The 25,298-nt window shown below is 35.4% G+C and overlaps 1 protein-coding gene and 1 long non-coding RNA gene across 7 annotated transcripts in view; one reads left to right on the forward strand and one right to left on the reverse strand.

The window, feature by feature from the left end:
* The window catches only part of LOC141544081 (uncharacterized), a 71,949-nt gene extending 66,157 nt beyond the window's left edge, over positions 1-5,792 (forward strand). Inside the window, exon 3 of the long non-coding RNA XR_012482538.1 lies at positions 5,586-5,792. This is a non-coding gene — a long non-coding RNA (uncharacterized LOC141544081). The remainder of the gene's footprint in view (positions 1-5,585) is intronic.
* The window catches only part of USP15 (ubiquitin specific peptidase 15), a 153,379-nt gene extending 128,365 nt beyond the window's left edge, over positions 1-25,014 (reverse strand). For 4 of the 6 annotated variants that reach the window (XR_012482537.1, XM_074269768.1, XM_074269774.1 and 1 more), the window contains exon 1: positions 24,804-25,014. Coding sequence is in view for 4 of the 6 variants with exons in the window: in XM_074269768.1 (XP_074125869.1) it covers positions 24,804-24,892 (89 nt within the window). In the remaining 2 variants the exon portion in view is untranslated. Of the gene's footprint in view, positions 1-24,694; positions 24,762-24,803 lie in introns of those variants that run through there. The other 2 variants (XM_074269769.1, XM_074269770.1) reach the window with 2 other exon arrangements.
* Between the last annotated feature and the right edge of the window lie 284 nt (positions 25,015-25,298).

Here is a 25,298-nt window from a genome sequence, read left to right on the forward strand (position 1 = left end):
ATGAGCTATGGTTATTTGGTGCCTCCTTATTCATGAATCCCTCTTAACCTTGGCTAACAATCTAGTCATTCCTCTCCCCATTTTTTCCCTTTTGAGGAAAGCTGGAATAGTCGTCATACTTCCCCCCCTTTCTAAATCCAGAAAGTTTTCTCTTTTTTCACTTAAAACTTTCAGAGAAAATTCTGTGTAGGAGATTACAGGATATCTTTGGATACATAAAGAACAAAAGGTTCAACTATATTTCAAGGTAATGCTGGGCGTTTTATCACAGATAGTACAATGAAAAAGGTCTGGGATAGGATACAGATGATATGGGACAAGGAAAAGGAAATGGGTAAGGATCTGGTAGTGTATTAGAGATTCAGTTATAGTTTTTGGCAGTTCTCTTCCATTGTTGTTAGCCCCAAGACTGAGGTAAATAAATTATGTTTCAAGGAGATGTCTAAGCAATGGCAAACATAAAGAAAAGAGAGATGATAAAAGAAAAATCCTAAATCCCTTGGTTAACACTGAAGGTATAAGGAGCTCCTGTGATCAAAGAATCAGTCAGAGACAGCAGCTACTCAGGTGTTTAATAAGAAAAAGTTTAGGATTGCTTATAAGCACATTTAACTATAAATTCAAACTTTAATAGCAATACAACAACAACATAAACAATTAAAATGTTATATATGCCAAAGAATATTGCTAGTATGCAATGTTTCTGTTTATACATATCTTTTAAGAAGGTTAAAGTAACTAAATTAGTAATTATGAATTAGCACATCATTCTATATACTTAAATTTAGAAATATACATTTTAAAATATTTTACTTTAGCAAAAACATTATAAACTAAAGATAAAATCATTCTCCCTAGTATTTAGGTTCTATTTAAGATTTGAAACATATTATTAAGAAAGGATATTTCTCCACAAATAGTTTTTGAGGAAAATTAATTGGTTAATGTCATTTTCAGAGAGGTAGATCAATTTTCACTAGATTAATATTAAGTATTTTTACTGTGCCTTTAATAAGGAAGATTCCAAATAAGATAGAATGAGTCATCTAATTTTTTTTTTCATCTAATATATAAACTTCAATTCAAAGAACTGCTTACCTGTGTGCATTCTTACACAGCCAGGCATTTAACACTTAACAATAAACACATTTACAAAGGAAACTTTAAAAATCAAATCTATAGATTATAAAAGCAACAATTCAACTAAACCAATATATGTACATAAAATCTAAGTGATACCTTCCCCCTCACCAATAAATTATAATTAAAGTATCATTTGAGAAAAAAAACGTAGAATTGCAGTTTTAAATATCACCTAGTCCAATCACCTCAGTTTTTCAGATAAGGAGATAGTAACAGAGAGGTTGTTACATAAGATCATATAATAAAAGTAGTAAATGACAGTGGCATCTATTTTCTTTCTAAAGTCAGGGCATTTTTCACTTTACCATACTACACCTCCTTATCTTTCATAGCTAGAACGTACAATATATAAATAAAATTTTCAATTTTGTTGGTAGTGAGTCACCTTAGTTCCTTAGGCAAGAAAAAACAAAACAAAACAACCCAAACCTTTTTTTGATAATGTTTTAAAAACAATGTTACATAAAATGAAATTTTTTTTTTTTTAGGCTGGGGTTAAGTGACTTGCCCAGGGTCACACAGCTAGGAAGTATTAAGTGTCTGAGACCAGATTTGAACTCGGGTCCTCCTGACTTCAAGGCTGGTGCTCTACCACTACGCCACCTAGCTGCCCTCATAAAATGATTTTAAAAGAAATTCACATGGGATAATAATTCATCCACTTCAAAATGGATTTTTATAAGTAAGGAAACCAAGGCCCAGAGAAGTTATTTGCCCAAGTCCTATCTTGCCAAAGTAAATGGAGGGGAGAGGGGGGCTTACATTTGAACCCTTATAGTTTCAAGTTCAGTACTGTTTCTACTGCATCATATTGCCTCTATAATTTTCTAGATTTTTTGAGGAGGCAAGTGTGGTAAGAACAATATCAGTAGGTCTTATTTCCACAAAGAACATACTAATTTTTCCTTAAAAGGTACTGATATTGACTCAGGGGTCTAAATGCTCAGGGTATGGATACAGGTTCCAAGGCTTAAAACAAAAAAAAGCAGATACGTTCTCAGGCTTCTGACCACAAACAGAAAAAGCAACAGAAAAGCAGGAAAAGCACACCCATATGAATCAATGCTGTATCTTTGCTGAATGTCCTGCCTTACCTATATAAGATGATAAGTGAGTTTTATTTTCTTTTACTCATGATAGATTCCAAATTTATCAAATAAAGTCTGATTCTCACTACTTGATAATGTCTTGATATTCATTTTTTTGAGGCATTTAATAAAAGGCTTAAACAGAAAATACCATCAATCTATCAATCTTTTAGAGAATGAGAAACCAAGAAATTACATCCTTTAATATAGAAATACTTTTGCATGACTTCATATGTATAACAAATAAATTACAAGTTTTTTCAGTGGGTAAGGAACTATGAGGAGTGAGAAAATTTGGAACTTTTTTTTTTTTTAAAAAGAATACTAACAATAAATACAATTTTAAAGAAATTACAGACTTAATGCTAGGAAAGAAATGATCTGTTAAAGCATGCAAATGTATCCCGTTATTGATTACTGAATTGCAAAGCCCTAGAAAAGTCATTAAATTATATTTGTAAAATTCTAAGTAGCACACAACAAAGAATAACACTACTAACCGTTTTGTATAGTGCATACTAAATTTTTTTTGTTGTTGTTGAGTCAATTGGGGTCAAGTGACTTGCCCGGGGTGTCACACAGATAGGAAGTGTTAAATTTTTGAGGCCACATTTTAACTCAGGTCCTGCAGACTTCAGAGCTGGTGCTCTATCCACTGTACCAACTAGCTGCGCCTACACAAAATTTTAAATTCTCTTTACTGGATTCAAAACAGTTTCACAGATGAGAGAGATGACTGCTAGACTATTTTGAGGTTTTTGGTTTTACTTAATAGAAATCAGAAAGAAAGTTTAGTAAAGAATGAAGCACTATCATTTGGTTATGCTTTGGCTACCATCATTTCTCCTTTGTTCATTGGATTAGCAGCAGGGTATTTAATAATGTTTATTAATTGATATCCAGACTACAAACCCCAAATTTCATTCCAAAATAACAACATTGAATTATTGATTTGAATCAACTGAATGAGATATCTATTAAGTGTCGCCTTAGAAAAGCAAAAGGGCTGGTCTAGGAGTCAGGAAGATCTAAGTTCCTACCCTCTGGAACATGTTAATTATGTAACCACAAGCAAGTCACTTAATCTAAGTGTCCTAGATAACTCTCCAAAACAATAAATTACAAAGAAGTGGCCCATCTATACAGGATGAGGAAGTTTTCCTAGAGATGAAATTACAAGCTTCCATCCAATAGAAAAATTACTGAGTATATTTATATCTCTAATAAAGACAAAAATCAAAGAACTTAAAAAGTGACAAGAGAATAGATGTAGGGAATCTAAAATTTTTCACAATCCTAAATATACTTCCCTTTCAGTGAGATATTCCCCACTTCTCTCCTAATTTACTCTACTCATGGGTTCAGAAAAAGGATAAATGAATGACTGAAAGGATAAGTGCTACAGTGACTGAAAAGCAGGGGTCAGACAGATCAGATGGTTAGGCCCTGGATAGCAGGCCATACATGCCCCCTTCCTATGTTGGGCCCTGGATAGTGGGACATATATCCCCCTTCCCTTTTTATTTGTGTAATTAGTCTTGGGAAACTTTTGTTTAAAAGAAAACTTTAAACTTTGAGGTTCTGACTCCTCTCTTCATATACCATTATGTCATGTTATGAAGCACAGAAAAGAAAAACAGTATTCAGATGCTTGCCTCTCTGACTCCATCCTTGTCCAAAAATGCCCTGGAAATAGAATTATTGTCAAGGACAAAGATACCAAGTTATATTATCTCGTCTTCCTCCCCTGTCTGACAGGGCCTGAGTAAAAAGCCCCAGGTTGTTAATACCAAGTTAACTACTCTCTCTCTGTTCTTTCTTTGAAGTAAGGATAACAGCTGCAAAGCTAATTGCATTTTCGGCTTCTGTATTCTTCTTGCAGACTCAAACTCGCCTCAGTTTCTCTGCACCGAATGCTTTGGAAGCATATTTCCAATCAGCCTAGCTAGCTCATTAAAATTCTCCACATTTAAAAATAATCTCTACCCATCTCACTTTCTCTGGCATTACAAAACAAGAAAAGATACAGGAAGAAGTAGCATTACAAAGCTAAGAAGTTATCCAGAAACAGACATGGTCAATTGTATCAAAAGTTGCAAAAGGGTCAAAAAGAATAAGAACTAAGAAAAAGGCTTAACTTAAAAAAAAAAAAAAAAAAAAAAAAAAAAAAAAAAAATTAACCATTCGTAAATTAATTATAATTTTGGAAAGAGTACATTTAGTAGGAAGGTGGAGTCAGAAGCAAATATAGTAAGAAAGACAATCAAAGATGTTAAATGTCTCCAGAAACTTAAGTGAGATGGAAAAAGAAATATATAATGATGGCTTGAAGAGATGGCAAAATATGCAATTACTCAGGGAAAACAAACAAAAAATCACTTATAGAATGCCCTGATAAAGTTTTAAATTTTATTTTAATTGATATTTCAGGGGTCACCATTAGGTTTTTAACTCCTCTGGGGCAGAAACCCTTTGTCCATTTTGTATTTTTGGAGCTTAGCATAAGGCCTAACATATCATAAGCTCTTATTAAATATTTACTGATTAGTTACTATATTTTTCACAAGGAATCTTGATAAAACAAAATAGTTCTCAATGATTGAATTTGGGATTGGCAAGTAGAGAAAAATGAAAACTAATAAAGACATGACTGAAAATAACATGATGGTTTAAAAGGGACAAGTGCAAAGTATGTACTTAAAAGTTTAAAAAAAATGTTACAACAAGCTAGTCTGATACAAAATAGAGAATGGAGGAGGCAGCTTGGTGGCAAAATGGATGAGAGCACTGGGTCAACCTGAGTTCAAACTCAGGCTTAGACACTTAGTAACTATGTGTGATTCTTGGCAAATCACCTATCCTTTTTACCTCACTCTTATCTGTAAAATGAGGATAACAGCATCTACCTCTTAAGGTTGTTGTGAGAATAAAATGGCATAATTATAAAGTAGCCAAATAACCTAGCACACAGTAATAAATAAATATATATATATCTCATCATTACTATCATTATTATCCTTAGGTTTAAGATGACATAAGGATGACTGTAAACTATATGTTAAATGAATCACATTATTATTTAAAACTAACAATTATTTTTTTCTTTAATTTTAATTATTTATTTAAAAAACTAACAATATTTATTTATACAATACTGGGTTACCAAAACCAGAAGCCTGACCTGCACACCTGGAAATGGAAATGATCCTTCTATTACAATTATCAATAAAATTTATATCTTATTTATTAAAACACGAAAAAACCTATCTTCTTCCTTAGAATTTAATGTGTCAGGTCCCAGGCACAAGTTATGATTTGTTCTGTTATTTGCATATATTGCTATGTGTTTTCCAGGTTCTACCTCCATCCAGAACTGCAGATCCTAACCCTGTAAACCTAGATTCTAATTGGTAATCACTTCATCTTGCTTCACTCTCAGGCCCTGCAAGCTACTTCTTGAACATCTCTATGGTATGATCTCTGAACAAAACAGTTTTCCTTAGCCACTATTTCTTTATAGGTATTGTTTTCTCTATTACAGTGTAAGCTCCTTGAAAACAAGAACTACTTGACTTGTTTATATTTGTATCCTTAATGGTTGGCCCCATGCCTGGCACATAAATGCCTAATAATTTTTTTTTTAATTCATAAAACAGCCCAGAATAATTAGAAGTAAAGTCAAAGTGGGAAAAAAGGTAAACACCAGTCACTTCCTAAAAGAATCTCAAATTGAATATATCCAGAAATGTGAATAAAAATCCAGATTCCAAGTCAAAGAAAAAGTTCTGTAGGCAGGTGACCTTGCATAGTCTTTCCTTAATTAAATCCAGTCCACTTCCATGTCAAGTCTCTTTGACTTCATGGGTCTCTTCCAGAAAAAAAGATAAACATAGGCAGGCAAAAAACAAAGCAATTAAGTACACAGGATCTAGAGTCGGGATTACACAAAATTGAGATGCAAAGTATAAAAGAGGGGGGAAAAATTTGGAATGTTATCCCAACAGGGAGAAGGCAAAGGTTTACAATCAAGCAATTTTACCCCTAAATATTGAGTATAAAATTACAAAGGAAGAAGGAAAAGGATCTTTGACAGAACAGAGGCCTTTTGAGCATGCCTCATGAAAAAGACTAGGGGAGATTATAAATTTTGTAAGACAACCTGAAGGAAAAAGGAGAACTTGCTGTTCTTTCACAGTTGCACAAAAAATATGCAAGAAAAAATAGACAAAAGTATAATATATTTCAAATTCAAACAGATTATAAAAAGAAATTAAAAAGAGAAAAAAATATGTGAGTAAAATATAGAGACTAAGTATAAGGAAAGAGAGATGGGGGAAGATTAGTAGGAATTCCAAGAACATTTGATAATTTATTAGGGTTGATTCCATTCTCTCTCTTAGAAAAAACACATCAGAAACAAAGATTCATATTAAAAATAGGATAATGGAGAATTTAATATATCTTTTTATAAAAAACACGAGCAATCATAATCTTAAAAGCAAACATAATTAAAAGAAACAGCAAGTTAACTAAATTATATTTGAAGACAACCTTATGAATGACATAAAAATACAGATGACAGTGCCCCCCCCCCTCCAGAGACAAATCTTAAAAAAAAAAAAAAAAAAAAAAAAAAAGACAATTAGCTTCAGATCTGAACCAGATTATAGAACAATAGGAATAGAATGGAACATAAATATTTTGGAGCTGTATATGATGATGGTCATGTACACAGGATTAAAAACAACAAATGCAGAAATACTGATTACATTTTTAATGACTATCATAAAATTAAAATTATAACATTTTAAGAAAGGATTCAAACTTAAATAGAAACTTTTAACTGAAGATTTAATAGTTAAAGAACAATTATATAATAATAGATAATTACATCAAATAAATGACAAAAAATAAAATAACAGAGCAAAGCTTTTGGAATGCTACATTTCAATAGTTTTATCAACAAAAGGAAAAAATCAAGATCAATAAAGCCGATATGCAGTTTTTAAAAATTGGAAAAGAAAAACTACAAATATAATTAACAAAATAAAAAATTTCTAAATCAAAGAAATTTATTTTATTTTTAAAATAGTGACTATTATTTTTCTTTACTGAAAATCTTTTAAAAAATGCTTTTTATTTTCAAAATATATGCAAATATAGCTTTCAACATTCACCCTTGCAAAACCTTGTGTTCCAAATTTTATAGACAACATTTTAAAACAAGAAATATCAAATAATGAAAACCAAAAGCAAAAACCCAGTTTAAAAAAGAGTAAGAAATAGAAAAATGAAATAACAGAACAAATCCCAAATCCTTTTTTGAAACAAATATGTTCTTCATATATAAACCAGGAAGAATAAAAACTGGCAGCTATAAACCAATATTCCTGACACAAAAATATTAAATATTAGCAAAGATAGTCATATTAATAATATTATCTGCATGACAGGCTAGATTTATAACAAGAATACAGGAGTTGATTTATTAAGAAAGCAAACATAAAAGACTTTATTATCTATATTAATTCTATCTTTAATCTACTGAAATCTATCATTATTCCTATTATTTTGATTGTTAGATTAAACCATAAAAGTTATTTTGATTTGCTGGGGTTTTTTTTGTTTGTTTTGTTTTTTTTAACTAGTGGTTTGGGGCAAGCTTTCCCATGGTTGTTAATAGTATGTAATTCTTTTAAGAATATAATGTAACAATATTACTTTTGGAAATGCTTTTCTTATTGGAGCAAGAGCAGCAGCAACATACATTTGGCACATAGTAGGGCTGTTTTTCATTCCCTGTGGCAAAACCGTCCATTCATATCTTTTATAGGGCTCGGCCAAATTAACACTAGGCACTGAAAAAGCAAATCTTTTCATATCCTCCTTATCTAGAGGAATAGAATAGAAACAATCCTTAATGTCTATAACCCATAGAGGCCATTCTCTTGGCAACTGAGTAGGAGATGGAAGTGCAGGCTGAAGAGTTCCCATAGTTTCCATCTGTTCATTTACTCTTCTTACATCAGTTAACATCCTCCATTTCCCAGATTTCTTTTTCACCACAAATACTAGGGAATTCCAAGGACTCAGAGAAGGCCGCAAGTGTCCTTGGTCAAGTTGTTCATTCACTATGTCTAATAAGGCCTGAATTTTATCACTTCTTAAGGGCCACTGTTCTACCCACACCGGTGAATCAGTCTTCCACTGAATAGGAACCGGTGAAAGTGCAGGTAGGCCTTCAACAGCAGCCCTGCCTAAAAAGCCGAAGTGCTTATTTGTAATCCTATCTGCTGTAAAATGTCTCTTCCCCACAGATTGATGGGGATTTTTTCAACCACAAAAGGAGTAAAAACTCCTATTTCACCTTCAAATATCCATCTCAAAGGCCTAGCACTAATCTCTGCTGCTATTGATCCTCCTACCCCAGACATGTAGGTGTCTGCCTTAATCTTTGGCCAGTGACTGGGCCAATTGGCACCTCTAATAACTGTATAATCTGCACCCGTGTCTACCAATCCTTCAAATGGTATTCCATTTATATAAATAGTAAGCATAGGTTGGTCAGCTGTCACAGCTGCTGTCCAATATATTCCTGGATTTTGTTCATTGGAGTCAGAATCTAGGCGACTATCACCAGGTTGCTTATTAGGGTACATAACAATAAGCCTGATGCTACTACTACTCCTGGTTGATAAATCACACGTTGTCTACCTGTGTTAGTGACTGGGATATTAGCTACACATTCTCCAGTTTCCCACATCAGTGTATGGATGGACAGTTTTGTAGGCACTCTCAGAAGGTGAAATGGTCAAGCCTACTGTGCCTGGAGGCAAAGGATACATAGGCTCAACAGGAACACTTCTCCAGGGAGTATCTCAGTAGTCTCTACTGCACACAACTCTATTTTTCCTAATTTCAATCCCTTTCTTCCATCTTCTTTCTGTAACGTGCTTTCAGTGATTTACTACATAGCGCTTGTTGGTTTAAAAGGCCTGTATTCTCCCCAAGTGTAATCCATTTTTGCAATCTGATTGCCTTTTGGCTCACTTATCAGGTAATCCCTTTCTGCCATGTGATTGCTTTTCTGCTGGTTGATCAAATCAGAGTCCTGACCTTCTAAAGGCGGAACATCAGTTGCCATCATACCCCAAGTCATTTTTGCCTGGGGCCCTGGAGCTGGGCCCCTAACCCCATTTCCCTGAATTATTCTACACTCTGATGCCCAATGGAGTCCTCCTCTGTTGCATTTTGGACATGGGGTTTTAGGTCTTCTCTCACCCTGTCTTCTCACTCTATCTCCATATTTACACTGAGCTCTTAGATGTCCAATTTTTCCACACTGAAAACATCGATGAAGTTCTCTAGAAGTCCCTTGCCAGGAGGGACCCTGTCTTTCCACATTCATCATAGTCTGGGTATAAAAAGCATTTGTTCCCATTGTAGCACAGTGTCTTATATCTCCTCTAAAGGAGCATCTTTGTCTAATCCCCACATAATTCTTTTGCAAATCTCATTGGCATTTTCCTTAGCCAGATGTCTGGTCATTATTTCTGTAGCTGCATTTTCTCCAATAGTTCTTTTGACAGCAGTTTGCAAACGTCCCACAAAATCTGCAAAAGGTTCACTGGGACCTTGCTCTATTTTAGTGAAAGCCTCTCCCCGATCTTTCTGTCCATGGAGGACACTCCAAGCTTTTATTGCAGCCTTAGCAATTTGCTTATATATTGTCATGGTATAATTAATCTGTTCTGAATTCTCTCCATACTGACCTTCACCAGCTAAGTGCTCAAAAGTGAATTTTGTGTTAACTCCTATTTCCAAATTAGATCTGACTTGGATTTTTCATAATTCATGAAACTCCACAAGCCATAACAAATTTTCTCCAGGTTCCAGGCATGTCCTTGCTATGGATTTCCAATCATTCGGGGTTAGGACTTCTTAAGACAAACCATCTAGTAACATTTTAACATAAGCTGATGTAGCCCCATAAAGGGTACAACCTTTTTTCAAATCTTTAATTTTATTCAAATCTAAAGGTGCATATTTTCTCCTTTTATGACCTACAGAATCAATCTCTTCAATCACAGGATATGCATGTATAAAATCACTTATATCCTGTCCTCTCTTAGCTTTAACCAATGCTTTTTCTAATCTTGCCATAGGCTGCTTCACAGGCAATTCTGTTTGTGTTTCTGCCTCTTCCCCTCCTCCTTCTTCCTCCACCTCTGAAGGTGGAGTTGATGTGGGCCTGTCAATAATCTGCTCTCTAGGCGGGGTTGAAGCTTCTTCAAGAGAATTAGAGTCATCACATCCTAATTCCTCATTTAAATCCTCTTGCTCTTGGGCAAGATCTTGAGCTTTCCCTTTTTCCTCACACTTCCTCCTCTGTTCATTTTTAAAACTTTTCCTTCTCCTACAATTTGCTTGATTGTTTAAGGCTAATTGAACTATGTTGTAGATATAAAATACCTCTGCAGAAATTGAACGAGGCCCATTTTTTGCATGAAATTCTTTCATTTCAAATCCCACTAGCTTCCATTTATCTACATTTATCTTTTCTTCCTCTAAGAACCAAGGGGATATGTGTCTTAATGCGGCCAAGAGTTTAGCAATCTGTACCCAGGTTATAAGTAAACTCTGCTCCTCAATCTTAATTATATTCTCTACAGTACCACTCCTGAATGGGGGTGGAGCTGAGGCTGCCGCTGGGGCTGGGGCTGAGTTGGCTGAGGTCGAGGGATTGTCTTTAGCTAACATCTGCCCCATTTCAGCTATAAGAGATTGCTGGTTTAGCCCTTAACAAGTTAAGTTCCTTATTTATCTATTAGAACATTCACTTAATCTTTAACAAAGTTTCCTTGTTACTCATGGTTCTGGGTCAGAGAGACTGAGATCTGGATGGGAGGCTTTTCCACTGGAATCAGGATCGTGTCTGTCCCTGTTCGGGCTCCAAATTGCAATGGTCCAGTCTAGGCTCCTCTGAAGGGCTCAGAATAAGTCCTTAAATGTGAAGGTCTGGGCTAGCTCCTCTGAAGGGCTCAGAATAAGTCCTTGTCAGGATAAGCAAAAGTCCTTGCCCCAAGTTGGGCGCCAATTTGTAACGTGCTGTTGTCTCCAGAAGCTGCTGATCACTCTCTGGGAGGAGATCTGCTGTGTCAACTCAAGTCTCTCGGACAGATTCTTCTTCCTGTAGAGAACCGTTGTCTCCAGATAGTTGCCATTAACTCTCGTCCAGAGAAGTGACTTCCCTTCCTGCAGAGAGCCGTGTCAAGCCTGGTCTAGAGCAGAGACTATCTCTGGAGTGCTGCCCTCTTTATCCTCCCAGAGAATGGGCGTGGGATAATGCAAGGGCTTCTGGGAAGAATTACTTCAACCAATGAGTTTGCTCCTCCTAAGCATGCAAGCTCTTCCCCAGGAAAGGCCAGAACTAGAGAATTGTCAAGTACCAACTTAGCACTTAGTAAGAACTTAACAATAATCTTTGGAGAATGGTTCTTGGTTTCATCCATATCTTTGTGTTTGTTCCATATCTCAAGTTATTAGGCACTTAATAGATTCTCGATGCAAAGATTTTCCCCTTTCAATTAACAGTTTATATTCTTTTCCTAGAGTTGCATTAATTTTGTATATGCAAAAGACTTTCAATTTTGTGTAGTCAAAAACATGATTTAATTTTTATAAAGAGTCATGTATTTCTTGTTTAGTTAATTTTGCATTGGTCAAAGCTGTAAAGGATACTTAATTTGGTGTTTTTCTAATATTTTTGTGGTATGATTTCTATGGCAGTTTGTATTTTTAGAAACCACACAACTTCCTAAAGTTCTAGCAATTGAGTTTCTTGTAACAAAAAATGAGACTATTAGAAGTTATTAAAACATGATGTTATAACATTCATTATAATAGTAGTAAAGGTCTTTCTTTTTTTTGAAAATCATATTAGCCGACATTAATTTAAGTGTTTTCAGATTCATAAAGTACTTTTCACGCATTATTTCATTTAATCCTTCCAATATCTCTGAGTTGTTAATATAGTTATTACAAATAAAGTAACTGAAGTTCAGAAAAGTTAATGACTTGTCCACAACCATACAATTAGCAAATTTCTGGGTATGGATTGAACTATCTATCATCCAATCAACTCCCAAGATGAAAATTCTTACAATTACAGTGTAAATACTGGAATTTCGATTTTTTTCAGAACACATAAGAATTAAACAATTTTAAAAAGCAAAATTTACTTAATGTTTCAAATCTACCAAGGTGACAATTTTCAAAGAAATGTGATACAGATGAAAGATTTTTTAAAAATAAATAAATAAAAAACACTACCAAACACCTTTGTGCTTTCAAAATTATGGAAGCAGTGATGGTATGTCTTTAGTACAATAAGAGTATACCAAAAAATTCATTTTTTAAAGAGTTTTCTGTTTTTTTTCTTTAGTCATAGGATGGGTATTCTTGATAATGTTAAAGCTAAAAAGTACAGAAAAGTACTAAACTGCCATGGAAAAGGGGGTTTCCTCAAGTGGAAGGATAGCCTATACAAATGAAATCACACATGCTACACACACACAAATATAAAAATTAAATATATTTATATAAATATATATATCCTTTTTATATAAAGAGTACTGTGTCAAAAAAGTTTTTAAAAACAAAACCAAAAAAAGGTAACAGAACATAAATGATTAGCTAATGTGATAAAAACAGAGGAAAACCAAATGACAATATAGTAATTTAAATGAAATGGATGAAAACTTACAAAAATATAAAATACACAGAAAAGAAAGAGAAATTGAAAATATAACTAATTCAATATCAGAAAAAATAAATAGAAGCCTTAAGGAAACTACCAAAATAAAAAAATCCAGGACCAGATGAATTTACAAATGAATTCTATCAATCAATTTAAGAAAGTTTTAATACTAATATGTAAATAATAGCTTGCAAAGACAGAAAAGGATGGACAGGGGTATGCAGAAAGCTTACGTTAAGCTTTAAACATTTTAAGATCTCTACCAAGCTATTTGGTTCTCAGTCTTAACAGGCAATTGGAAATAAAAGAGACTAGAACAGATGAAAGGTTAGTGCTGGATAAGATCCAACAAAGCCTGAAAAGGGAGGACTCAGAGAAGTAGGAAGACAATTAAGAGGAAAGAGTAAGGAAGAAGAGGGTGATGATGGTAACAAAGGCTGCAGAAGGATCAGTAAGGGCTTGAGGAATGAAGACAGGCTATTAATCTTGCCAATTAACTGAAGCTAACTTTGGAGAGAACAGTTACCATTAAATGATAAGACAGGAAGTGAGATTTAGAGTTAAATGTTGTTGTTTACATCTCATTTTGAAGAGGACCATGACATCACAGGTGATGGCTTGAATAGGTGAACTGAATTTAAGTAACACTGAGTTGCACAAAGTCATCAGTTTGACACTCTCTTTTAGTCACTGAAGTCCAATGCGCAAGACAAAAGTCAAGACAATGGGACCAGGATGCAACAGATGACCTGAGTGTCTGACTAACTTCTATGTGCCCCAAACTGCCTGCTTCAGTTTTTTTCATGGCCATTCTGTCAGGAGGGATCTTCATATGCTTGGTGTAGACAACACCCTGACTCACCAAAGGGTTTTAAGGTATATTGGGTATTTTGTGGGTTTGGGAGTATATGGAGCATTTATTCAACAACTGGCACATCTGATGACAGAACTTGGCCAAAACCTTTTTAGGGATGTTTATTCACCTTAGTATCCACTTTTCACCTCTCATTTATGGGTCCAAAAATTATAGCATTCAATATAATCACAGTAAAACCTTCTCATCTTAGCAGACCCATTAAACTAGGCTGAAAGTAACCAATAGAGCATTAAGTAGAGTGAGAAGATTCCTTGGTTCCTTCAAATCCTTTAAATATTCTTGTTAACCTCTTCTGGACCTGTTTTAGCTTGTTCATATTCCTCTAAAAATGCAGCTTTAATTATACCCTTATTTATCCCATCAGTAATGGCTGAAAATTCTAAACGGAATTTAAGGAAATGAAACTTATTGTCACTTAACATTTCTGAACTGATATTTCAATTCAATTACTCTAATTCTTCTCATTCTATTAACTTAAAATTGGCTTCTTAGAGCTTATACTTATGGCTGCTAGATAGATAAGAATGCTGAGTCTAGAGTTGGGAAAATCTGAGTTCAAATCTGGTCTCATACACTTAGTAGCTGCCTCAGTTTCCTCATCTGTAACATGAGCCGGAGGAAAAGTCAAAGTACTCCAGTACCTTTGCTAAGAAACCCCAAAAGAGATCAAGAAAAGTCAAACATGACTAAACTGAATGATCAAAAGCTAGTACTTACACTGGTCCCCAAGGTAGATTAACCTTGGAGACACCATAGACCTGCTAGATAGTTTTACTTCTTTAACACAAACCAGTCTTTTATAAACTTTTCTTTCTGAGCACAAGTATAATCAATTTCTCTCTCTCTCTGTACACCCACACACCCACACACCCACACACACAATTATAGAACTGGAAGTCAAGAGAGCTGGATTTTAATCTCTCACTAGACCTAGCATTAGATACTCCTACATATCAATTCACTTCACTAAATCTCATCTGCAACTCAGCTAGTATTTACTAAGTACTTACTGTATGCAAAGCCCAGTGGGGGGTAATGGAGATACAAAGACAAGAGAGAAAGCAGTCTTTGTCTTGAAGACACTTCCTAATTGGGGGAATCCACATGTAAAATGAAGGTGCTAGTCTAGATGACTCCCTACCATCTGCTCTCATACCACACTAATGAATTCTACAGCAACACTGGAAGGGATTGTCTTTTAGTCTGATTCCTAAGCATTCAACAAGTGGTTCATCTAGTCTTAGACTCAAATGAAAACCTCCAATGGGAACTCTCCACCAGTCCATTTCTTTTTTTCTGCTGCTGCTGCTGCTTCTTCTTCTTTTTTTTTTTTGCATAAAGTACGGAAGTTATTTACACAACAAACTTTTTACTGGGGTTTCCCTCAGGAATGATTTCCAAGGGACTGAAAAGCTTATTATGGCTCAGAATATTTGAACAGAAAATTAAACTAGTTTCATCATTAGCAGGTTACTCCAACAACTATGTGTAGGATGGAGTAGAGGAGTAAGAGATGACAATGGATCACTTAACATAATGTTAAGTACTAAGCAAGGGAAAATAAAGGAAAGAATGTAAAAATGGATTGTGACAAGAGATGCAGAAATGGGAAATAAAAAGAAAAGATTCAAAATATGCTTACGAAGGGAATCTTCAAAAGATTTACTGGCAGTATGGATACAGGGGCCTCAGACTCTGAAAAATCTGGAAAAAATACTTTTCCAGACAGGCCTTTTCCAAGTTAAGCAGTGTCATTCAATTGAAGATCTTGGTCAAATCACCTTCCATTGATCTTTTGGGAGTAGCTGATCTTCTTCAGGAAATTCCAGGCCCTGGGAAAAAAGCCTTCAAAATGATTTTATTCAGTTGGAGATCTGGGCTTGATATTCCTATTGAGTGGCTTGAAACTCCAAGATTAAGTACTTTCTTTTCAAATGGAAATCTAGGCCTGGGGGCAATGACAACATTGAGGGATTCTCATTCAATTTTCAATGGAAACCCAAGCCCCAAATTGCCAATAAAAGACAACTTTGAACTCCAAATCTCAGCAGAAGTCTGAAGCAGGATTATGCTTTGCCAAGCTCTCTTCTTTGCAGAGCTGTCTGCCAGGCCTCTTGCCCACTGTGAAGATACCCTCTTCTCAGTGATAACCTTTGTTATCTCTCTGACAGGACCTTGCCACTGAGAAGTCTGTCTTCCTAGCAAAGCTGGCTTCTCAGTGCCAATAAAAATCCCTTTTGCCATTCAGACTTTTCAGGTTTGCGAATTCTTTTCACTTTGGACTTGTGTCTCTGACCAGAAGAGATTCTGACACCTCAATTCTCTACCACTAGAACCTCATCAGGAGAAACAGAGTTGACAAAGAACAACACTGGGGCAATAGGAAAAACAATGAACTAATAGAAGATCTAGAGCCTAGTCTTAGGTTCTATCTCAACAGGGCTCAATAATTCATTCATTCATTCGCATTTCTGCCAGACCTAATTTGGTATACTGGCATAGATGAATTTAATATTAGGCATGTGATCTTGAAACTTAAATTCTCTAAATCTCAAAATAATATCTGCCCAACCTATTTCATTTGGTTCCTATGAAATAAAGTAAGTTGCAATCTGTGGGTGCAGTTGATAATAGGAAGAAGTGAAAACATATGATTTCTGTAAAGTGAACAAAGTGAGATAGAGCTGTGAGGTAGGAATAAAAGGAAAGGAAAGGAAATCCCAGAGAAACTTCAATTTATGTACTTCAAGATAAGGCAGTCCCAAAGCTACCCCCCCCATGCACTACTTTCCCATATTCCAACAATTCACAATGAAAATTGCTATTGCCCACATTCAGATATCTAATTAGCAAGCACACCATAACACCATTGAACAGTTTGATTACTAAAGGCAAAAAATGCAAATTAAATGGATTTTTTTCTTGCTTTAAGATATAAAAATTTTAGTCACAGAATATAATTGGGACAAAGTGGCATAATTCTGTAGCAAAAGATAAAATAGGTTATTTAAAATTTCTAGACATCCATAAATGACTTGAATAGGAATCTTTCACTTAAAGAACAATTAATAGTCATATAGTATTTTAAAGTGTATAAAACATTTTAAATATATTATGGCACCATCTTTTGCCCTTTTTTGTATCCCCAGTGCTTAGCAAAGTACCTGGCAAAGACTACAGTAGGCTTAATAAATATTTACTGACCGACTGAACCAGAAGAACATTGTGAGTAAAGAATTGTTGTTACTATCTAATGAGTTACTAATGAGAAAACAGGTTCAGAGAAGTTTGGTGACTTGTCTAAGGTTACATAACTATTAAATGTCTAAGGACTTTAAATTTATGTTTCTTCTAATTCCAAGTTCAGTGGTTATTCTACTAAATCACATTGCATAGAACTTTATAAAAATTTTTCAAAAAAGTAATATTCAGATTAACTTTTAAAAGTCATATTTAAATCTATCATTAGAAATTTTCAAAATATGTGGAGGCAAGAGATGCCTGTAGCAAATTTTTAATTTTTTTTTTAAAGGAGAGTGAAGGGGATGGGGGACAACTAGGATTATGCTTTCATTACTATAGAAAGCTTCCAGTAAAAAAAATTCCTTCTCTCAGTACAGATCAACAACTTTTGAACTTCATTTCACACCTATCAGACTGACTAAAATGATAGCAGGGAAAAATAGCAAACCATTTGTGAGAGCAATCTGGAATTAGCCCAAAGAATTAAAAAACTGTATATACCCTTTAACCAGTACATCTATTGGATCTGTTTCTCACAGTGATCAAGGAAAAAGGAAAAAAACTTACACGTTCTAAAATATTTATAACAGTTCTCTTTGTGGTGGCAAAGAACTGGAAATTGAAGGGATGCCCACCAACTGGGGAAGGGCTGAACAAGTTGCAAAGTATAATTTTAATGGGTATAGCTCTTTCATAAAAAATTAAGAGCAGACTGATTCTAGAAAAACATGAAAAGACTTGCATGGAATAATAAGAAGTGATATGAAGAGAACATTATAGTTAATAGCAATATCATTTGAGTAACTATATGACTAAGTTATTCTGAATATTCAAATATTATGGATTATATTATAAATATCAAAATCAACTACAAAGAACCCATAAAGGAGGATACTATAGACCTCTAGAAAAAGAACTGATAAATAGAAACATATATAGGATGATATTAGAGATAGTCAGATTAATCTATATTAAATAGTAGCCTTCTCTAGTATAGGATGGGGAGACAGACAATTCAAAACTTAGAATGTAAAAAAAAAAAAAAAAAAAATTAAATTAGAAAACAAACAAACAACCAAACCTATTTTCCAGAGAGGGCCAATATGCTGGTTTACTATATTTGAAAAGAAAAGCTTCTATTAATTAATAAGCATTTATTAAACACTGAACAACATATATGCCAGGAACTGTATTAGGCAATAATAAAAATACCAAAAAAAGAAACAATACTTTCTAAAAGGAAAGACTAGTACATATGTAATAATATGCAGAATAAATGTAAAATTAATAAATAAAAGCAAGTCAGTCTGGAAAAGAGGGCCTGAAAAGTTGGGGGGATTAAGAATGCTTTTGTTCTTAACTTTTTGGAGTTATAGATGCTTCTGGCAGTCAATATGATGAAGCCTAGGAATTCCGTCTCTGAAGAATATTTTTAAAGGATAAAATAAAATACTTAAGATTTCAAAGGAAATCAGTTATATTACAATAAAGTTATCAAATATTTTTTACAAATTCATGGAGGGAGTCCAGGTTAGAAAAACCTGAACTACAAAGTTATACTTATACTTAAGCTGCTTCTCAAAGGAAGAGGGAATTTTAATTTTATGAAGTGGTGATGCAGAGCAAGAGCATTCCAGGAACGGGGATGACCAGCAATGACCAGAATGCCCAGTAAAAGGAAGAGAAGCTGGTTTGGATATATTATAGAATGAGGGGAGAATGAAGCAGGGTAAAAAAGGCTAGGGCCAGGTGAAGAGGCTTTAAAATCTAAACAGATAGGCATATATTTTATCCTACAGCCAATAGGAAGTTGCTGCAGTGTATTGAGTAGGGAAATGACAATTAGTTAGATTAGTACTACTTAAGGAAAATAATTTGATCCTCAAAGTCAAAGAGGTACACTAGAGGGTTTTTTCTTTGGGTAGTGACAATAATACAAAGAAAAGAAAAGACTACTGATGAACTATGTAAAAAGTGTGGCACCATGGCTATGGCTTCCTCCCCACCCCTCCTTTTTATTTTTATTTATTTTTTTAATATTTTACCATAGGAGACAGTTCTAGGAGGAAGTGGAGAAAATATTAATACATTTTTATTTTAAAAATGCACAGAAGAGTGGAGAAGGAAATTCAGAAGGAATTGAACTATTTTGCTACTACTGTGGGAAATTCATACTCTAAAAAATTATAACAAGTTCAGGGGCTCATACAAATCATCTTTTCTGATTTTTTTATACTGAAATGCTCCCATTTGCTGACATTTAGGTTCCTTAATAAGACACATATTTTAAAAACTGATGCCATATGGAATTTTTCTGGATTGAGAACTGTGATATGCTTTTCATCAATAGATTTTTAATTATGCCAAGCAAATTAAAATAAATTTCCCAAAGTTGTTTTTAAAATGGCATTAGAGACAACACCAAAATTATTCTTAGTTTATTCGGAAGTCTACAAGCACATGTATATTGCCTATCACACTATTTAAACAATTTAATTATGCTAAAGAGGTGCTAAAATATAACAAAATGCAGAAAAAAGGCAGTAATTTTAAAAATTACACCTTTGTTTTGTAAAGTAAAAAAATCATTCTAAAATAATAAAGTATTTCTATTTTAAGTCAAGTTCTGCAGAAAGAGATTCTACATCTCTTGGCAATCAACTTAGGCACACTTATTCTGATCTGTCTTTTAATACTTTCTTCATATTAAACATAATTTGAATCATTTCCTTTTTGTAAGCAAAAATGAAGAATACTGTCAACTTCATATATCTAAAAACTAAGTTATTTTTCATTTGATGTTTCTTCATAGAAGCTATATTACAACTTTATTTTGTTTTCTAAATCCTCTCTACTTTATCCACCATTTCAAAGTTACAAAACACAGGGAAGATACCTCAACTTAGAAAGGACTGCTTTACTACTATTTTACAAATTACTTTTACCCTCTTCTTTCAAATATATAATGGAAAAATATTCTCAATAACTTTGTTATAAAGCAGAAACTTCCAGTGCTACTCATTTTCCCCAACCCTTTCACCACTTTTTTCGAATATCTCTATCATACAACATTCACTATTTTCTCTAGGAAGTATTTACTTAGCACTTACTGTGTGTCTAACCCTTTACTAGATATTCTGGTACACAAAAGTAGTATAGTAGTGTCTTTCCATAAATAACTTACAGTTTAGCTATTGAAATATACTATTTCCTTTAACTTACTCACAAATTAACTTGTATTATACTTAGGTGTAAAATGTGTATCCCTTTCTCTTATTCCCTCTTCCATTATTTGATTATAAGTTCCTTGTAGATGGCATTTTTTCATTTTTGGATTACCAGTGCCTAGCAGTGTCCTATACATATTACATATTAATTAATAACTTTAAAATGCCTCATGAATATTATTTTTATTTGTTGTTGAATCATTTTACAGTTATAAACAAGTAGTTTGCCATTTTTTTCTCCAGCTTATTTTACAGATGAGGAAACTGAGGCAAACAGGACTGATTGACTTGTTCAGGTTCACAAAGCTAATAAATGTCTGAGACTAGATTTGAAATTATGAAAATGAATCTTCCTGATGTCAGGGCCCAGTGCTCTATCCACTGTACTACCTACCTAGCCCAAAATTTATATTATTATTTCAACTATATCTGACTGTACTTTTGAAAATGTTCAAAATAAATTTTTAAAAACTTATCACTGGCATACAGATTAGTTACACCTACCTACAAAAGCAAACAAATACAATAGCATCATATTTGATAAAACCAAAGACTGATGCAACTCAAGTAGAAACTCACTATTTAAAAAAAAAAGTGGAAAAATAGAAAGCATTCTAGTAGAAATTAAGTCTAGAGCAACACATCAATATATAACTCTATAGATAAATACAGATGTAACTATGTGAATACATTTATGTCACAACACACATGTATCACATATCTGGGTATAAAATACCAAGAGAAGATAACCTGAACAAACTGGAGAACAAGGCTACCTTTCAGATTTATACATGTAGGAAAAGTTCATGAACAAACAAGACATATATAGTCTCACTTAAGATAAAATAGACCTCTTTTTGTGGTGGCAAGGACCTGGTAATTAAGACTATGCTAATTTTTTGGAGAGTAGCTGAAAAAAACATGGTATGTAAATAAATGGAAAACAATTGTGCTATAAGAAATAATAATAGGAATGATTTCGAAAAAATCTTGGAAGACTAATATGAACTATTATAGTAAAAATGATGAGAATCTAGAAAAATAATTTCTATAATAAAGATAACACTATAAAGACAAACAACTTTAAAAAACTTAAGAATATCAATGTAATGTTCAACCACTATTCCAGAAGACCCATGATGAAATATCTCTTGATAGAGAAGTGACAGATTTAGGGTGTTGATATTTTCTGGATACAGCCATTGTAGGAATATTTTGTTTTGATTGTACATATTTATTACAAGAGTTTTCTTTTTCTTTCAATTGGGAAAGGCAGGAAGGTGATGGGAAACAGATTTTGTTCATTAAAAAAAAAAAAATGTAATTTTCTTCCCCAAAAGTAGATTTTAAGAAATAAACATACAAATCTATTTCTAACATGTTTCCCAAAAAATTCCATTACTGGTTAGATGTTCCAATTATGGCTACTTCAAAAGCTCTAGTTCATTTACAATGGGCCTTTTTGTCTATAATCTTGTAAATAAGATTTTCCCATTAATTTATTTTGGGGTTAAGTGACTTGCCCAGGGTCACACAGCTAGGAAATATTAAATGTCTGAGGCCAAATTTGAACTCAGGTCCTGTGCCACCTACTTGCCCCAATAGGAAACCTTTATTAAGAGTTAATAAAAAACCAGCTACAGTTTATATAGCACTTTAAGATTTGCAAAATGCTATATAATGTTATCTCCTTTTATCCTCAAAATAACTTTGTGAGCTAGGTACTATTATTATCCTCATTTTACACAAGACTAGCAAAATGTCTTAAGCAGAGTGACCAAGGCTGAGAGAGGTGAAGTGACCCATTCAGGGTCAATAGGTAGCTTTTGAGGCAAGATTTGAACTAAGTTTAAAAGAAAAACATCACTTTAATTTAAAAGCAATGAACCAGGTAATATTTCAATTCAAAACAAAAAACTGATTAATATTATTAACATTAAAAATATTATCAAACTTTTTTTTTCTGTTCTTGGGCAGCCCTCAGCCCAAACTATAAATAAAGTATAGCCCATTTATAAGTCAGTTAAGTCTTCCAATATCTACAACAATAAATCTTTAGCCCTTTTTGCTTTTCTTTAATTAAAATGGAAAATGGTGCAATTCATTTATTGTATGATGGCATTTTACTACTAACACCACATCTTGGCCTCAATTTCCTCAATGGTAATATAAAAGCAGCAAGAGAAAATGATCTCTAAAATTCTTTCCTATTCTGAACCTGAAAATAACTTTCAGATATGAAAGGAGAAACTATTTTCAGTAACTTAATCATAAAGCAAATACTTAACAGTAACCTTTAAGTAAAAATGTGTAAGTATATGATGCTCTCACTAGTGACTAGAACTTCTTACTACACACTACTTAAAGCATCTGCAATTTCATTGGTGTCTATGTTCCCTCCACCAACCAAAGATTAAAACTGTTTCAGGAATTCAGAAATTGGCTTCCTGAATTGCAAAAATTCATCACTTTCATCGGTCAATATGGCAATGAGCTTCTGTAGGCCTTAGTGAAACTGATCCTTGGCCTGTACTAGATTTTATCATCAAATGATATTACTAAAAAGGCTGAGATAAGTTTTGAAAAGTTAATATACTAGTTTCTATTTCAAAGCCTAAATTTCATTATAAGGCCATAAATCTTTTACTCACAGGACAATTCTGGACTCCATTCTCAAAGAACCATATGCCTAGGTTAAATTTAAGTAATCCAGATATGCTAAATTTTTCCAAGGATTAATAAAGTATATAGATTACTAAAAGGCATTAAAAGTTGTTGTTCTGTATGGTAATTCCACAATTCATTTAAGTGTAGAAGGCACTTGCCTAAAGTAAATAGCAGCTAGGCCAATAAACATTTGTTAGGGACCTACACTAAAGCTCCAAGCATTTTGTTAACAGAAGCTACAGAGCAGCAACTATAAACACACATGCCAACTGAACAAAGTATCATTCAGGGTACTTGTCCATAACTTGCCCTCCAAAACATATCATTTTAAGAAAGCAGACAACTACCATTTTTCAGTGCTTAATATGTGCAAAGCACTGAAGATACAAATCCAAGCACAAATCAGAATATGAATTTAGATAACGCTTAATTTTCTTTAAATAAAAAAAAAAAAAATCAGACAAAAAAAAGTTTATGTCCTCCAACTCCACGAATTTGGGTCGTCGTTTCCTGCATTGTGCTTACCAAAGTGCCTGGATCACAGTTGTCTCTTAACGTTTATTAGGGTGTCTGGATGGCTCAGTGGACTCAGCAAGACCTCACTTCAAATTCGACCTCAGATAACTTCTTAGCTGTGTACTTAACACTCTGTCTGCCAGAGTTTCTCATCTGTAAAATGGGGATAATAACAGCACCTACCTCCCAGAGTGTTGTAAAGATCAAATAAAATAAAAATTGTGAAGTGCTTAACACCACTCCTGACACATAGTAAGCAAATAGAAATGTTAGCTATTACTATTATCGTGATTACTGACTAAATAGCTGATTGCTTCTTGCATATAGTCTACATTTATACTTTCAGCTTGTTAGGGTTACCAGATAAAAATATTACTTAGTTTCAGCACTTAGTACAGTGCCTCACACATGGCAGGCCCTTAATGTTTGCCCAATGACTGACTGACAGTATGAAACATTCCACTCTTTGGGATGGAATTAGCTACCTACCTATCGGGGTAGATGCAAGAATTCTGAGTCGAATGCTTTACAAATATCACCATCAAGTTGGTTCAACTCCCGAGGACTTATCTTTTTTTTGCAGGGCTCTCTTATCCCCAGAGTCCAGGAGGTACGGGCTTAACTTCAAAGTGAACCCCCGCCCCCCTCGCTACCGCCACCACCGCCGCTGCTGCATGACAAGCTCCCTGGGAAGCCCGAGACCACGTGGGGCCTCCTCGATCGGTGTAAAGGGCTCCCAGACCCGCACTACTCCCCGATAGAGACGGGAAACTCAGGTCTTCTTCCTCTTTCGCAGTACCTCGACCCACACCACCTGTGCGGCCCAAAGCCCCAGCCTGCCCGGCCCGGAAGGATGCAACGCTCCCACACGAGCAAACTTGGCGGTCGGTCCAAGGGGAGGAGAGTGGGGGAGGAAACGGCGGAAAGAAAGGAGGAGAAGCTCCGGATCCGGGCCGGATGGGACCTGTCCACCCACGCCCCTTCCCCTCCCTCCGCAGGGGCTCACCGGATGAGGGCCCGAGGCTGGGAGCGGCTCTGGAGGGCGGGACGCAGGCGGCAGCCCCCATGCTCGCCCGGCTCGCGACCTCTCACCTCCAGCCTAACCTCTGACCTTCTTGCCACATCCCCCCCCACGAGTCCTCTAAGGTCCCAGTCGGACCTGCCCGCCCCGCACCTGTCATTCAGCAAAGACACCGGCCCCGGCGCTTCCCGCCCGGTTTCCCTTCGTCGTCCCCCAGGCAGCCGCGGGCGCCTCAGTCCCCGCCCCGCCCCGTCCCCCTCACCAGGTGTCCCCTTTCCGGAGCGAGGTTTTGAGCAACGTAGCGATGTCGGATTGCTGGGTGTCCAGATCCACCGCTCCTCCCTCCGCCATCTTCTCCCACTAGTGGTAGCGGAGGCGACAGCGGCGGCGGCGACGGCGGTAGCGGCGGCGGTACCGGCGGCGGCAGCGGCGGCGGCGGCGGCGGCGGCGGCGGCACCGCCCCGGAGCATTGTGGGAACACGGCGTCCCGCGGCCCCGCCCCGCCGCCGGGTCGGCAACCTAGAGAGACGTAATGGGGGGAGGGGAGGGAAAGGGAGGAGCGGACTTTGGAGGGAGGGAGGAGGCCGATGGGAGCTTGGCCAAGAAGCTCGTGGGCGTCCTCTGCTGCCCCCTAACGGCCAGCGCCAAGGCCGACAGCGACAGTACCACCACCTTGAACTTCATTGGTTCTTTTCAGCGAGTAAAAGCTTCCTCTCCCCGGTTCCCCACCGGGAGCCTCTGCTCTCTCTTTCTATTT

This window comes from Sminthopsis crassicaudata, chromosome 5, assembly GCF_048593235.1.
Source record: "Sminthopsis crassicaudata isolate SCR6 chromosome 5, ASM4859323v1, whole genome shotgun sequence".
NCBI classification, from domain to species: domain Eukaryota; kingdom Metazoa; phylum Chordata; class Mammalia; order Dasyuromorphia; family Dasyuridae; genus Sminthopsis; species Sminthopsis crassicaudata.